Source organism: Diospyros lotus, chromosome 14, assembly GCF_014633365.1.
Source record: "Diospyros lotus cultivar Yz01 chromosome 14, ASM1463336v1, whole genome shotgun sequence".
Classification (NCBI taxonomy): domain Eukaryota; kingdom Viridiplantae; phylum Streptophyta; class Magnoliopsida; order Ericales; family Ebenaceae; genus Diospyros; species Diospyros lotus.
In genome coordinates, this window is record NC_068351.1 from 7,041,514 (window position 1) to 7,054,761 (window position 13,248).

Genomic DNA, 13,248 nt, shown 5'->3' on the forward strand with positions numbered 1-13,248 from the left:
TAAATGTAAAGCAGTGGTTGAGGGCGAGCCCAGTGGGGCTAAAGCCCTGGGTTAGAGGTGTACAAAGACCTTCCAAACTAGATGGTCCATGTTAGTGTTTGTGACAAGGGTAGGTGTGCGAAAATTTTATGTTGTAAAATTTGTTAGTGCCTTTGTATTTCATTTTGTGTAGACTATGGTCCAAGATGTTGCAAACCTTTATGTTAGCTTCCGCTAAATTTATCTAATGATAGTATTATGGTGTTGTATGTTATTATTCTATATCACACTTGTGATTATCTCCTTTCGGATATTCTATGCTAGCAGGACTATCCGAGAGTGGGTCACTATAGTGTAAGTAGAACTAAGTAAAGTTAAGGGCATCACAATAAAAAATATGAAAATTTAGGTGTGTATTTATGCTTTTGGCTATCTAAGTGCTTAAATAGTATTTTTGTCTTTTTTATCTAAAACGTTATATGTTATTAATGGTGAATTATTATTTATTGTGAAAATAAGTATACAAAGTATTAACATTAAATGTTAGGCAAAGCAATTCGATTGTTTTATATGTTAAATATTATAATGTTTAAATTTTATAAAAATATTCGTGTAGATTAACATTATAAGTTATTGCACCTTCACTTCAAGGCCAATTCAATTAATTTTAAAATGATACAAATAAGTTACTATACTGTTTAAGTTTGGGATCAATTTAACCATTAATTATATGTTAGAAAATATTAAATAAGTCATTATATTTTTAAATTTAAGATCACATTAATCATTATAATAAATATTTTTTTAATTCATCCAATATAATTTTATAATCTATTAACCATAATCCTAATTAAAATAAATCCATATAGTTATGATTCAAGTCTTTTCATAATATATTAGATTATGGTGATCAATTTGGCTTTACCTCTTAAAAATTAAGTTGAGTTATTTGGTTATCTTAAAAATATAATAACTAATTTAGTTTTAAACTTAAAATGAAATGACTTATTGGACACTTCACCTTGCATTATATATAGTATATAAATATAAAAACACTCTTCTTTTAGTTGACGCAAGATTCTTTTCTCCAAATACTTTCACATGTTCTTTTGATGTTGAAACCAAAATAGTTGGATAAACTCTATCAAAATAAAAAAAAAGATTATTATTTACAAAATTTTAATAATATTATAAATTAACATAATTTTTATTTATTTCTTAAAATTATTACTCTTGTATGATTTTTTTCTGTTCGTATCTTCAATTTCAATATGAAAAATAAATAACAGGTGGAAGGTTTGTCTCATTGCGAAGTGCAAGAAATTGAATCCACGACTTATTAATACGAATTTTAATTTATCATAATTTAATTACTTAATTTATGTTATAAAAATATATTTATATTTATTTCTTTTCGCCTTACTGATTGCTTGGTTCCTTCAACATGATTGATAACCACAGTGCAACGATCCTAATCTACGTGGCACTTTGGCTTGGCTGTTGGCTCATAGATCTAAATCTCTTATTATATATATATAAAATAAGTGTTTTCAAGATAAACCGTCACTTCAAATTTGAACAACAATTAATGGTAAGTGGAATTTCATGAGAAATATAATAAAAAAAAATTATAAGAGTTTCTTTCGATCAATAATTACTCAAAAATTAAAGTTTAATGAATAAACCCCTTATATAATTAATTTGTATTTACAATTCTACATTAATAATTTATTATGAAATTTTAACTATATTATTTTAGCTAGTAAACTGTGAAATCGCTCCAATTGACTACAATTCACACGGTGTTACATTACATTAAATTTCTTTGAAAGAAAAAGCTTGAAGCACCCACTTAATTTTTTTAATGAAGAATACTAGTATAATAATAATAATAATTTAAAAAATAAATCATTAAAATAGAAATTATCAAAGTACAATAATGCTAAGAAAATAAATATAACAAAATCATAAAAAGACTTACAAGTAAATAATAAAAAAATTGAACCTAAAACTTGAGTTTTATCATTGGCAAAGTTGGCATCTTAACTGACAGGGAGTGAGGGGGACAGATGAGGGGGACTTCCATTTGAAGAAAGGTAGCCAGCTACTCTCATCCACACTCCTTCCTCCCTCCCTCCCTCCCTGCCAAGCCCCCGCACCTTTATTCTCAAATCCCAGCCCTCCAATAATCACCACTCAACTTCCCAACGCCTGCCATCTTTCTTTACACCTCTCTCTCTCTCTCTCTAATTAATTCTCCATTGCCATGTCCATACTGCAGCTTTCAGCAGCTCCCACTCCAATGGCAATTGCCGTCAGAATTCTCATGATCTCCTTCATCCTAACTTCCCTCCTCGTCTCCCTCCTCTTCGTCCCCACCCACTTCACAAAACCCACCACCGCACTACTCCCGCCGCCCATAACCGCCGTCCTCCCCAGCTCCGGCAACCCGTATCCCGTGACGTTCGCCTACTTGATCTCGGCGTCCAGAGGCGACGCCCAGAAGCTCAAGCGCCTGCTCCTCGCGCTGTACCACCCCGGGAACTACTACTTGATCCACTTGGACCAAGCCGCTCCCCGGAGAGAGCACAGGGAGGTCGCCAGGTTCGTCGCCAGCGAGGCCGTGTTTGGCCGAGTGGGAAATGTGTGGATTGTTGGGAAGCCTAATTTGGTCACCTACAGGGGTCCCACCATGCTCTCCACCACTCTCCATGCAATCTCTATGCTCTTGAGATCTGCCCGGTGGGATTGGTTCATCAATCTCAGTGCCTCCGATTATCCGTTGGTAACCCAAGATGGTATGGTGAGTGGCCTCTTATTATCTACTGCCCAATCTCTTATTAGTATGAGAGTCAAACTGCTTTTAAGTCTGATTTTTTAGTCTAAGGAGAACATTAAAGATGAAAATTAAGAATGCTGCTTGTCAATCATATATAATCCAATCTTATATAGATAATTTACTAAGTATGTCTTAAATATACTACTTAATCTAAATAATTCAATAACTATATTCGGTTAATATTTGGTGTTGATACAGAGATTGTGATCAATATTGAACATGTAATAGTGTATGGTCCTTTTTGATTTTGTTTTGGTGATGTATAGATCTGATTCATGCATTCACTAGCTTGCCAAGAGATCTGAATTTCATACAGCACAGCGGCCATCTGGGTTGGAAACTGTGAGAGAAATTTTCAATATTATCTGCTCATTCTGGGTTTGCCATTGTTTGGTTACAAAAATACAAACGATTTAATCATTATAAGGGGTTTTGCAGGAACAAGAGAGGAAAGCCAATTATAATGGACCCAGCACTCCATAGACTCAATAAATCAAACATCTGGTGGGCTACCAAACAGAGGACCCTCCCAACTGCTTTCAAGCTCTACACAGGTACTTTTAATCTCCATTCTATTTACTATTTATCATAGAAACTTTATTTCGTGGCAATCACAAGATAACTCTGAGAGCTGTTAAATATACCTAGGATGACCATTTTTGTAGTGTCTTTGATACTTGTACTTTTGATTTAAGTTAAGAAAAATAAATTATAAATTAATTTTTTAAATTATAATCAAACTCATAATTTATTAAATTAATATTAATATATTATTCATCATCTAATCACTTGTGACCAGTGAAAAGAATTATTAAATACACTTTCCTCGTAAAGATTGCATGGTCAAGTATGTTATTTTACATAGTGACATCGTACATGTTTGTCCCTTGACAATAATGAGAAAGAAAATAATTTCACTTGTCTTGCGACATGTGGGCCACGTGGCAGTGACCCATATGATCATCCCATTAAACAATAAAAATGCTGTTTAAACACAGAATTAACAATTTGTACACCATTTGGATAACTCACACGTACAATTTACTTTTTATGTATTGTCACATCAGCATTATTTTATTGTCTGTTCACTTTTTGCAATAACTAATCTATATGCGAATTACTTAAATATTATAAAAATTATCAAACTTTTATATTCAAATAACATATCAACTTAAATAAGCTCAGCAAAGACTTAATTTATAATTTATTTTTTTTAATATAATTAAATATATGAGTATCGAGAGTTATACAAGAATAATTATTTTAAATATAATAAGATGATAGCTTAAAAATAAAGAAAACCATCTCGTCCCCTTACCGAATAAAACCAATATAACTATTGGCTAGTATCTTAAGACATGCACTAAGCAAATTATTCGGACAGTTTAATTACTCATTATGAATGCTAAGTGATTAACCCATAATTTATTTCTTCACTAAAAGTTTAGATAAATTTTATATATGGCTTCTTTAAGTTTAATAAAATTACATTACATTGATCATTTTGTGCTTTTAAAAATAACATTGACCTCTCTAACCCGTGACGAAAGATAAAAATAACTTATTTTGTCTCTATGCTTAAAACTCTCTTTCTCTTATTATCTCTCCTCTCTCCATTTTGCCCTCTTTCTATCTCTCTTTTCCATCTTTTTTTCTTGCTTATGGTTGATGCTTTGACGCAAGCCTTATAAACCCCCCATTATCAACGAGCATGTGACTTCTAATCTAAAGCCATAGAGACAAATTTCATATTGAAACCCATCGAAATAGGTGATGGTTCGATTTGGAGCCCATGCCTGTGGTTCCATATCGAACAACACAAATGTTTGGAACCCAATAGTGAGTATTTTATAAGATTTTATTTATTTTTGTAATTTTAGAAGAGAGAGAAAATAAATAAAAGAATACTTTGAAAAGAATTATACATTGAGAGTTACAAGCGCGAAAATGATTAAAGTACTCTTCGCATCTTATAACGTTTTTCATTACTTTGAGTGAGCGATATTTTGATCATATGCTCCACCATCTCGTCTCTCAGTTTTGAATAAGGAGTATTTTAGTTATTTACGTACGTGTAAGTAATTTAAGGTATAATTTTTAATATATAAGTAATATTTTAATTGTTTTTTATAATCATTATTTAATTGGAGGAGTGTTGTGTTGTATGATTATTAATATCAAAATAGTCAATATCATTTTTAAAAGTACAAAGATAGTAAATACAATTTAGACAGATTTAAAGAATGGTTTGAAAAGTTTACCCTCAAACTTAAACATTAGTCTCTAGCAGCCCACACAATTCTTGAGTTTTGCTGGTCAAATGATTGTCCTTTTTTTGGGTAAGTCTGCTCAAGTGTTTCATCTCATCAATTTTATTTGACGTTTCTCTGGCTTACTTCCACTATGCTATCTTGGAAAGTTGAGAATTAGTGGTGAAGGTTTCGAGTTTTTTAGAAGTGATAGAGGATTAATTTTTGATAAATGTAAAAATATCTTATTTAATGGACACTAATTGTGTATTTATTTGAAAATGTATAAATTTACGAACGTATTCAATTTTATCGAAGGTCGAATCAAGAGAAAAAAATAATTTTCTCAAATTAGGTGGCTGAAGTCCGGACACCCAAGTTGTAAAAAAAAAAAAAAAAAAAGCTTAGGATTACTTCAAATATGTTGTGAAAACGACAGAAAAACAGAGAAACAAAAGCTAACACATATTTCCTTTGCTTACATTTAGCCAAGTTGGGTAGGTGACTGATGTTGTTGCCCCCTCGCAATCTGAGCAATACTTGGTTGGCACATTTCATCAAACACCTTACCATCACCTCCGGACCACTCCACTCCCCATCATATTCGATACCAAATCACACCCAACACTTCGGCTGAAAAGACGAACAAACCTTACAATGTCACGTCCAAGATTTCACTTTTCAAGTTGAATCTTATTTTCTTTTTCTTTTTTTTTTTTTGGTCATTTTTGGCAGGGTCAGCCTGGACAATACTATCCAGATCTTTCGCAGAGTACTGCATAGTCGGCTGGGACAACCTCCCGAGGACTCTCCTCCTCTACTACACAAACTTCGTCTCCTCTCCAGAAGGCTACTTCCAGACGCTCATCTGCAACTCCAAGGTCTACAGAAACACGACAGTCAACCACGACCTCCACTACATCACCTGGGACACGCCTCCGAAGCAGCACCCCAGGTCGCTCGGCCTCAAGGACTACAGGCTAATGCTTCTCAGCGGCAGACCTTTCGCCCGGAAGTTCAAGCAGAACGATCCGGTCCTCGGCAAGATCGATCGCGAGCTCCTCAGAAGGCGGCGCGGCGAGTTTGCGTATGGCGGGTGGTGCTCGAAGGACAGCGAGACGAGGAAGACGTGCTTGGTCTTGCAGAGCGAGAATCATGGAGCCCTGACGCCGGGAGGTGGTTCCCGGCGGCTGAGAGCTCAGCTGAAGAAGCTGCTCTCAGCTCAGAATTTCAGCAAGCGGCAGTGTAAATGATTCTTTCGAGCCGACACATGGAATGCGTTTTTCAATTAAACCTATTTGAAAATGGGTTTCTATTTTTTTAAGAGAAATTACATTTATTAGAAATGCCTATAAACAAAATATGTATTTATTGTTAATGAATAATAATGTGTGGCATGAAAATAATAATTTTTTATTAAAAACAAAATATATTTATTATATATTACGATGTATAGTAGAATCATAAAATAAAATAAAATAATAATCATAACACCATATGAATTAATAGCTAAATGATTACAAACGAATTATTAGGTCTTCGTTTCCAACTAATTATATGATTTACATTTGATTAGGTCCTTAACTTAATTGAATCACAAGTATGACAAATTAATTAAAAGAATAGATTTATTAGCCCCATTAGCTAAATAAATTGCTTCACGACGTGGCATTTTATAAGTACAACTGTACAAGAATAAAAAACTTTTATTTTTCTTTCTCTCTCTCTCGTCTTTTTCTTTTTTCTTTTTCAGTGCTTTCTGCCATCCCAATCAAATTTGTGTAGCGTACAGTTTCATCTTGCTCTTGCAGAAGCTTCTCTACTAAGTTGCTCCATCGTCAATTATATTAATGCATTCAAGTGCCATGAGCTTATAAACAACAATGTTTCATGGCCTTTTACAGAATCTACTAGAAGTGCCACTCACATCTACAATGAACCCAATGAGCACTATGCTTAATTAATAATGCATCTATCATTTGTTCATCATCTGTGGCTTAGAACATGCTGCCATGCCTTGTATAGCCGTCCCGGGGAGGGTCACGGGGATATATAGCTTATGATGTATAATCATATTTCATTGTCAATATACGTAATGTCTTCCATTGATATATAGATGCATCTTGCCTCTGTCACGTCGACCATTTACTCTCATCCTCCAGGAAATGAGCATCACCTTCTGGGTTGTATTTGAATTTGGAGTGAGGGGGTCCGACGGAATGCCTTAAGAGAAATTATGTGAACAAAATTTACAAATGCAACTTTGTACAATGCGACTGCGAGCGCAGGGCTCAGATCATCGGATCATGGAACAATGCGTTGTTTGCGTCGTATCTGAGGACTGTTGGCCCCCCAGCCCTTTGGTAGAACTAATTTTGTGAGAGAACTCAATGGGCATTTGTCATATTTTTGGCATGGGGTCTTGCCGCTCCCCAGTCTGCTGGAAGCCTGATACAATTGCAGACCTCTTATGATGTCTTTTGGGAAAGGCTTCATGACCGCTCCCGAGTCATTTTTTATTTTCGCAGAATACGCTGTGATGGTTTTCTTTTTGTTGGTGTTTGTTCAGAGCAAGTTCTTTGTCTTCCGATGCTAGTGATCTCTGAATGCCTTGACAGTTTATCCACAAACTGTGTGTTCTACGCCAGTTTTTCATGGGTTATTCCTTGGTAATTTACTCGTGTGTGCCTGAAACAAGTCCTTTGTCCGTCGACATAAGTGACTCCCGAGCATCTCAACGGTTTTCTTTTATCGGCATGTGCTCGAGACGAGTCCTTCATCTGTTGATGTAAGTAACCTTCAAGTATTTTAACGATCTTCATTTTTTTTCCTGTCGTACATAAGTAACCTCCGAGTATTTTAAAACAATCTTCATTTTTTTGCTGGTCAACGTAAGTGACTCCCAAACATCCTAATGGTCTTCATTTTTCTGCGTGTGTCTGAGGCGAGTTCTTCGTCCATCAATGTAAGTGACTTGCCGAATATCTTAACAGTCTTCATTTTTTCTTATGTGCTCAAGGTGAGTCCTTTGTCCGTTGATGTAAGTGACCCCCGAGCATCTTAATGGTCTTTCGTGTGTGCCCAAGCTGAATCCTTTGTCCGTCGACATAAGTGACTCCTAAGCATCTTAACAATCTTCGTTTTTCTATGTGTGTCCAAGGCAAGTCATTTGTCCATCGATGTAAGTGACTCCCGCACATCTTAATGGTTTTCTTTTATCCACGTGTACCTAAGGCTAGTCATTCATCAATCGACGTAAGCAAGTCCTTCTTTCATCAACGTAAGTGACCTCTGAGCATCTTAATTAACAATATTTTTTTTATCCACATGTGCCAGAGATGAGTCCTCCGTTCGTTAATGTAAATGACTACCAAAGATCTTAATGGTCTTCTGATTGTGACTATCCTTTTGCTAAGATTTATTCGATTATAGTTTAGCCACGACAAATAGGTTTTTCACACCCAATTTGTGGTGGGTTCTTTTGTGTCATTCTCATTGTTTTTTTGTGTATTTTGACGAGACTTTGATTATTTCTTCCTGTAAAGCAGATCATCATCATGCAAAAAAAGGACATCCACAAGACTATTGCTCGTGATTCAAAAAACATTGTTAACACCTCCAAAAACTTTGTTAAATGACAAAAAAAAAAAAAAAAACTTTTGAAAGCTACAATAATAGTTCTAAACACTTTTGGAAGGTACAACAATATAGTTTAAATGTTCGATGTTCCCAATTTTATCAATGCTTCCTTATTGCTAGGTTTGAGTGCTCAATCACATTCTTGATTCTATATGGTCTTTCACATATACGAGTTTTTCTATATTGCCTTTGTGAAGTGATACTACTTCCAACTTCCTCACTAATTAGGGGCTTGTTTGCAAGTTATTTTATAGGGTCGGACCTTCCAAGAGGCCTATGAGGCGGTTGCCTCAGGACCCATGAAAAATTAACTATTTAGGGGCCCAAACCTCCCTCTTGTAAGGGCCCATTGCCCAGTCCCAGCTTCCCACCCCCTCCCATCCCCTTCTGCAAAGCTTCTCCTTGCCCTTCTCATTCTCTCGCCTTCACTGCTTCCCTTGCTTTGTCCGTCACTCCTGGCTTCGCGTTCGCCCCCGTCGTCAGTGGCTCGCCCTTGTTCTCGCCTTTCGCTACTCTGTCGGATTGTCACTCTCTGCCTCTCTCTCATCTCGCTACTCTGTTGCCGGTTGCCCTTTGCTCTCTCGCTTCTCGCTACTCGGTCACTCGCTCGCCTTCATCGGCTTGCCTAGCCCTCGTGGCCGGTGGTGGTGGCTCGCTCTCCGTTGCTTACTGCTTCTCTTTCACTTCGTGGCTTCGTTGCATTGCCTCTCTCTCGCCCTCTGTCGCTCGCCCTCGTTGGCTAGATCAGCATCTGCTTCAAGCCTTCAAATTTCAGATATGCTTTAGCCTTCAAGTTCAAACCTTCAAATTTTAGCGGTTAGTTGCTATGATTTGGGGCTATTTTTACATTTCACCTCAGAGTTTCAAAATCACTGGTATGACACTACTACTCTACAATACTAAGAGTTTCTTCCGTGTTCTTTTTTTTTTTTTTTTCATGAAGGAGATGTAACAATTTCTCACTTTTCTCTAATCTTCTCAAAATTGCCTTACTCAATTGGCGGTTGGGAATTTCATAAGTAGGTATACCAAGGATATAATAGCTATCCTATTGTTTAAAAGTAAGAGCCCCAATATAACATTGTATGCTGATGAGGGTATTTTGACTATCACGAAATTGACTTGTCTTGTAGTACACAGTGGCTCAGTGGTCAAGGTGGTGGACAATTGCACTGCTCCAACTATAGGGACCGATTCTCCCTTGAAACTAAATAGAAGGGAGTGGACAGGTTTCAATTGGTCTGTAGAAATATTCATTTTTTTAAGCAATTCCAATATCTCAAATTAACTGAACTGCCACTGTCAATCAAAATTCTCCTAATCAAATGCTTAGTGATCATTTCTGAAATAATTAGAGGGTTGTTGTGCGGCATAATCGCTTTTCCCCGACCTACGGAGGTGAAGATGATAGCTTCCTTGTTTTCTTGTATTGGCATCACATAGTTGACTTAGTAAACCTGTCTTGCGTACACCTTTTTGGAAGATGAAGTGTGGTCAGCCATGATTTCTTCTCCTGATATCACATAGATGGCTTGGTTAGTTGGTGTATTATCTACCGGGGGATTTCGTGTCTCGTCCCTTGTTTGCCTTTAATTAGCATACTTGCCTTGTCTTTCCATTTCTTCTTTATTCCTTCTATCTCTTATTCCATACATGTCTCCTATCCAAACATACCTTTAAAGTCTTCCATTTCTTATCAGATACTCAACTTGGTTCATTAGGTCTCAACATCTATCTGTGCGGTGCCCATATGTCTTGTGGAACCTACAATAGGCATCTTTATCTCTTCACATAGTCCGATTTGTCCTCTTGGAAAACTTTAAAAGGTTAAATTTTTCAATTACAGTTAAGATGTGATATAGGGGCTCAGAAAGTTGGGTGTAGTTCCTATATTGCAACTTCCCTAAGACCTTCTAGGGTCGGGGCATCCTTTTCTTTAGTGGGATTGACTACATGAATACTAATTTGGTAATTATTTCAATACATGGTCATATCATATATAAAAATCTCCTACCATATTTATATTGATCCTTTACTTACATTGTTAAAGAGTTGTTCCTTCCCATTCACTTTGTTTATAGGAGCCACTATTGATTTGCTTCTTACATAGTTAAATCATTTTAATCATCAAATTAAAGTTAGGATGTTGTCGGTTCTAAGCCTGCCCTAAATGTGGGAGAGTCTCAGCCTGCTGTAGAAAGTTCATCAGCTGTACGTGTCACACATTTGCAAGTTTTAAGTTTTTACCTTACTAAATAATTACAGTCATATGCATTGCTTGAAATCTTTTTACTCGTCAATAAATTCTTGTTAATGTGAAAAATGTTATCAATGCCAAGCCATTAAGTTTGATTGTGCTAATTCGTATGGATGAAAATCTTGCTGTTGCTGGTCAATTTGCATTTTTCTATCAGTTGAATCTTTTGAGTGCTGATACTACCATGTGCTTTGCTTACTGCTTACTCTGTAAAAATAAAAACATTGTGATACAATGAATTTCAATCAATAAAAAGCCATTTCTTCTTGTTGATTTCTTGGACTTCTTGAAAATATATGTGTAAGGCTATCTCCAATGGGGTTGTTATTATGTTTGCCAAGCCAAATAATAGTAAGACAAATGCAAATTTTCACCTCCAAAGCTGCTCGCCATCGCCAAAATCACTTATAAAAAATTTGGCGAGATTCAAAACTCTCGCTAGATGTGGCGATCGAAATTTGGAAAGACATTCTCACCATCTCTCCCCCACAACGACCATCAATGCTGGAAGAGACCCGACCAGACACGACGAAGATGAAATTTGTTGGAGAATAGAAGTTGCAAACACAGTGACCAGCAAATCTGAAGAACACAAATTGTAGGCGAGATAGAAGACAAAATTGAGACAACGACCACCAAATTCGGTGGCGGCAACGACAAGCAGAACGAGCGGTGGCAGGTGCTTTTGCAGTTTGCTGTTCATTGTCTTACACAGATTTGAGTTTGTGATTTTTAATTTTTTTTTTATTTATTTGTATATTAGATAAGTGATATTATATATTTGTGTATTTGATTATTAATTTATGTATATGCGTATCTGATTGTTTTGTATATTTGATTATAAAATTATTTCAAACAGTTTTGTTAAATAATTGTATTTAAAAAATATTAATAAATTTATTTAAAAATATATTAAATATTATTAAAATTTAATACTATAATATTTATTATTAATTTTTGAAATAAATAATAAATTTTTATAATAGTAAAAATTATAAGTAATGTAAAATAAATAAAATTAAAATTTATTAATAAATAAATGAAACAGAGAGTTAAATAGAAAGAAAAATAGAGTATGATTGGAGCAAATATAGTTTTTGAGACAAAATCAAAATAGAGAATAAATTATTTATAATAGACTAAGAAATTTCTTATTGGTGGGGAACTTCCAATCTCTAAAGCACGGAAATGGCAAAGATGGCTCCAAACTCTTTTTGGACCGTTTCTGTAATTTGCGAAACGTTTCAAGGTCGTTTTGCAAATTATTGAAAATGGCCAAAAACTCTTTTCTGACCACCGAAGGGAGAGGTGATGGCGAGAAATGTGAGGTGACAACAAAGATGAAGGATGTGGTGGCGATCAACGGCGAGGGCAAGAGATAAGGTGATAACCAGAGCAACGGAATAGGCGATATGACTCATTAACGGCAAAAGAAGTGACAACAACGATAGAGGTAGAAGATGCAGCAACAATCGACAATTAATGGTAAGGCAACGAGATTGGTTGATGACGAGAGCAACAAACACCCTGGGTTGGCGACGATGACAATGGGTCTCTCTCTAGCTACTCCAAACCTCCAAGCTTCAACGAATAAGAGACTGCAATTGTTTTGTAAATTTGTAATCTAGGGTTTACACCTTATAATACTATTTGTATTATATAAATTATAAATTAATTCCACAAACCCTCTTATTTATTTTATTCTAATTTTTGACTATTTTTCACATATACTCTATCTATTTTACTTTTTAAGTATTTTCTATTCTATAATTTTTTTTTTGAGAAAAAGTAACAATAATCAAGAATAATGATTATGACATCATGCTCTAAAAAAGAATTTAGTTGAATGAGAAACATGCATATAGATAGTAGATTATAATATATAGTTTGATTGATCAATTGATTTTTATGATTCATATATATAGTTAACAAGTATTAAATATATCTTTTTTGATAATACATTTATTATAATAAAACTAATTAACAATAAGTAGTTAGACTTAAAAAGTAAGATATAATAAATATGTATTGTGTGAAAATTAATATATGGTGTTGATGTATTTTATAACATATAATACATAAAATAAAATAAAAATTATTTTATATATTACTCAAAATATGTACAAATTTTCATATTTTTTAAATAATTACTATATTTTTATGATAATATTATTTATATATATTAATATATATTGCATAATTCATAATAATTTTATTTATAATTTTTTTTATATTTTTTAATTTACACATCTTATATTTTTATTTCTTATTTTCTTAAAGATTAC

At 34.6% G+C, this 13,248-nt stretch overlaps 1 protein-coding gene across 1 annotated transcript; it reads left to right on the top strand.

The window, feature by feature from the left end:
- The first annotated feature begins 2,079 nt into the window (after window positions 1-2,079).
- Window positions 2,080-6,480, top strand: LOC127791194 (beta-glucuronosyltransferase GlcAT14A-like). The gene is made up of 4 exons (XM_052321034.1): window positions 2,080-2,777; window positions 3,085-3,160; window positions 3,257-3,372; window positions 5,803-6,480. Exons 1-4 carry the CDS (start codon window positions 2,246-2,248, stop codon window positions 6,318-6,320), a joined length of 1,242 nt encoding a protein of 413 aa, XP_052176994.1. The 5' UTR covers window positions 2,080-2,245; the 3' UTR covers window positions 6,321-6,480.
- Window positions 6,481-13,248: the final 6,768 nt, after the last annotated feature.

Bases quoted from the DNA above. Each gene is read 5' to 3' on its own strand.
- LOC127791194 (XM_052321034.1), top strand. From the start codon at position 2,246: ATGTCCATACTGCAGCTTTCAGCAGCTCCCACTCCAATGGCAATTGCC. The intron at 3,161-3,256 runs GTGAGAGAAATT...GGGGTTTTGCAG, and splicing joins GGCCATCTGGGTTGGAAACT to GAACAAGAGAGGAAAGCCAA. The intron at 3,373-5,802 runs GTACTTTTAATC...CATTTTTGGCAG, and splicing joins TGCTTTCAAGCTCTACACAG to GGTCAGCCTGGACAATACTA.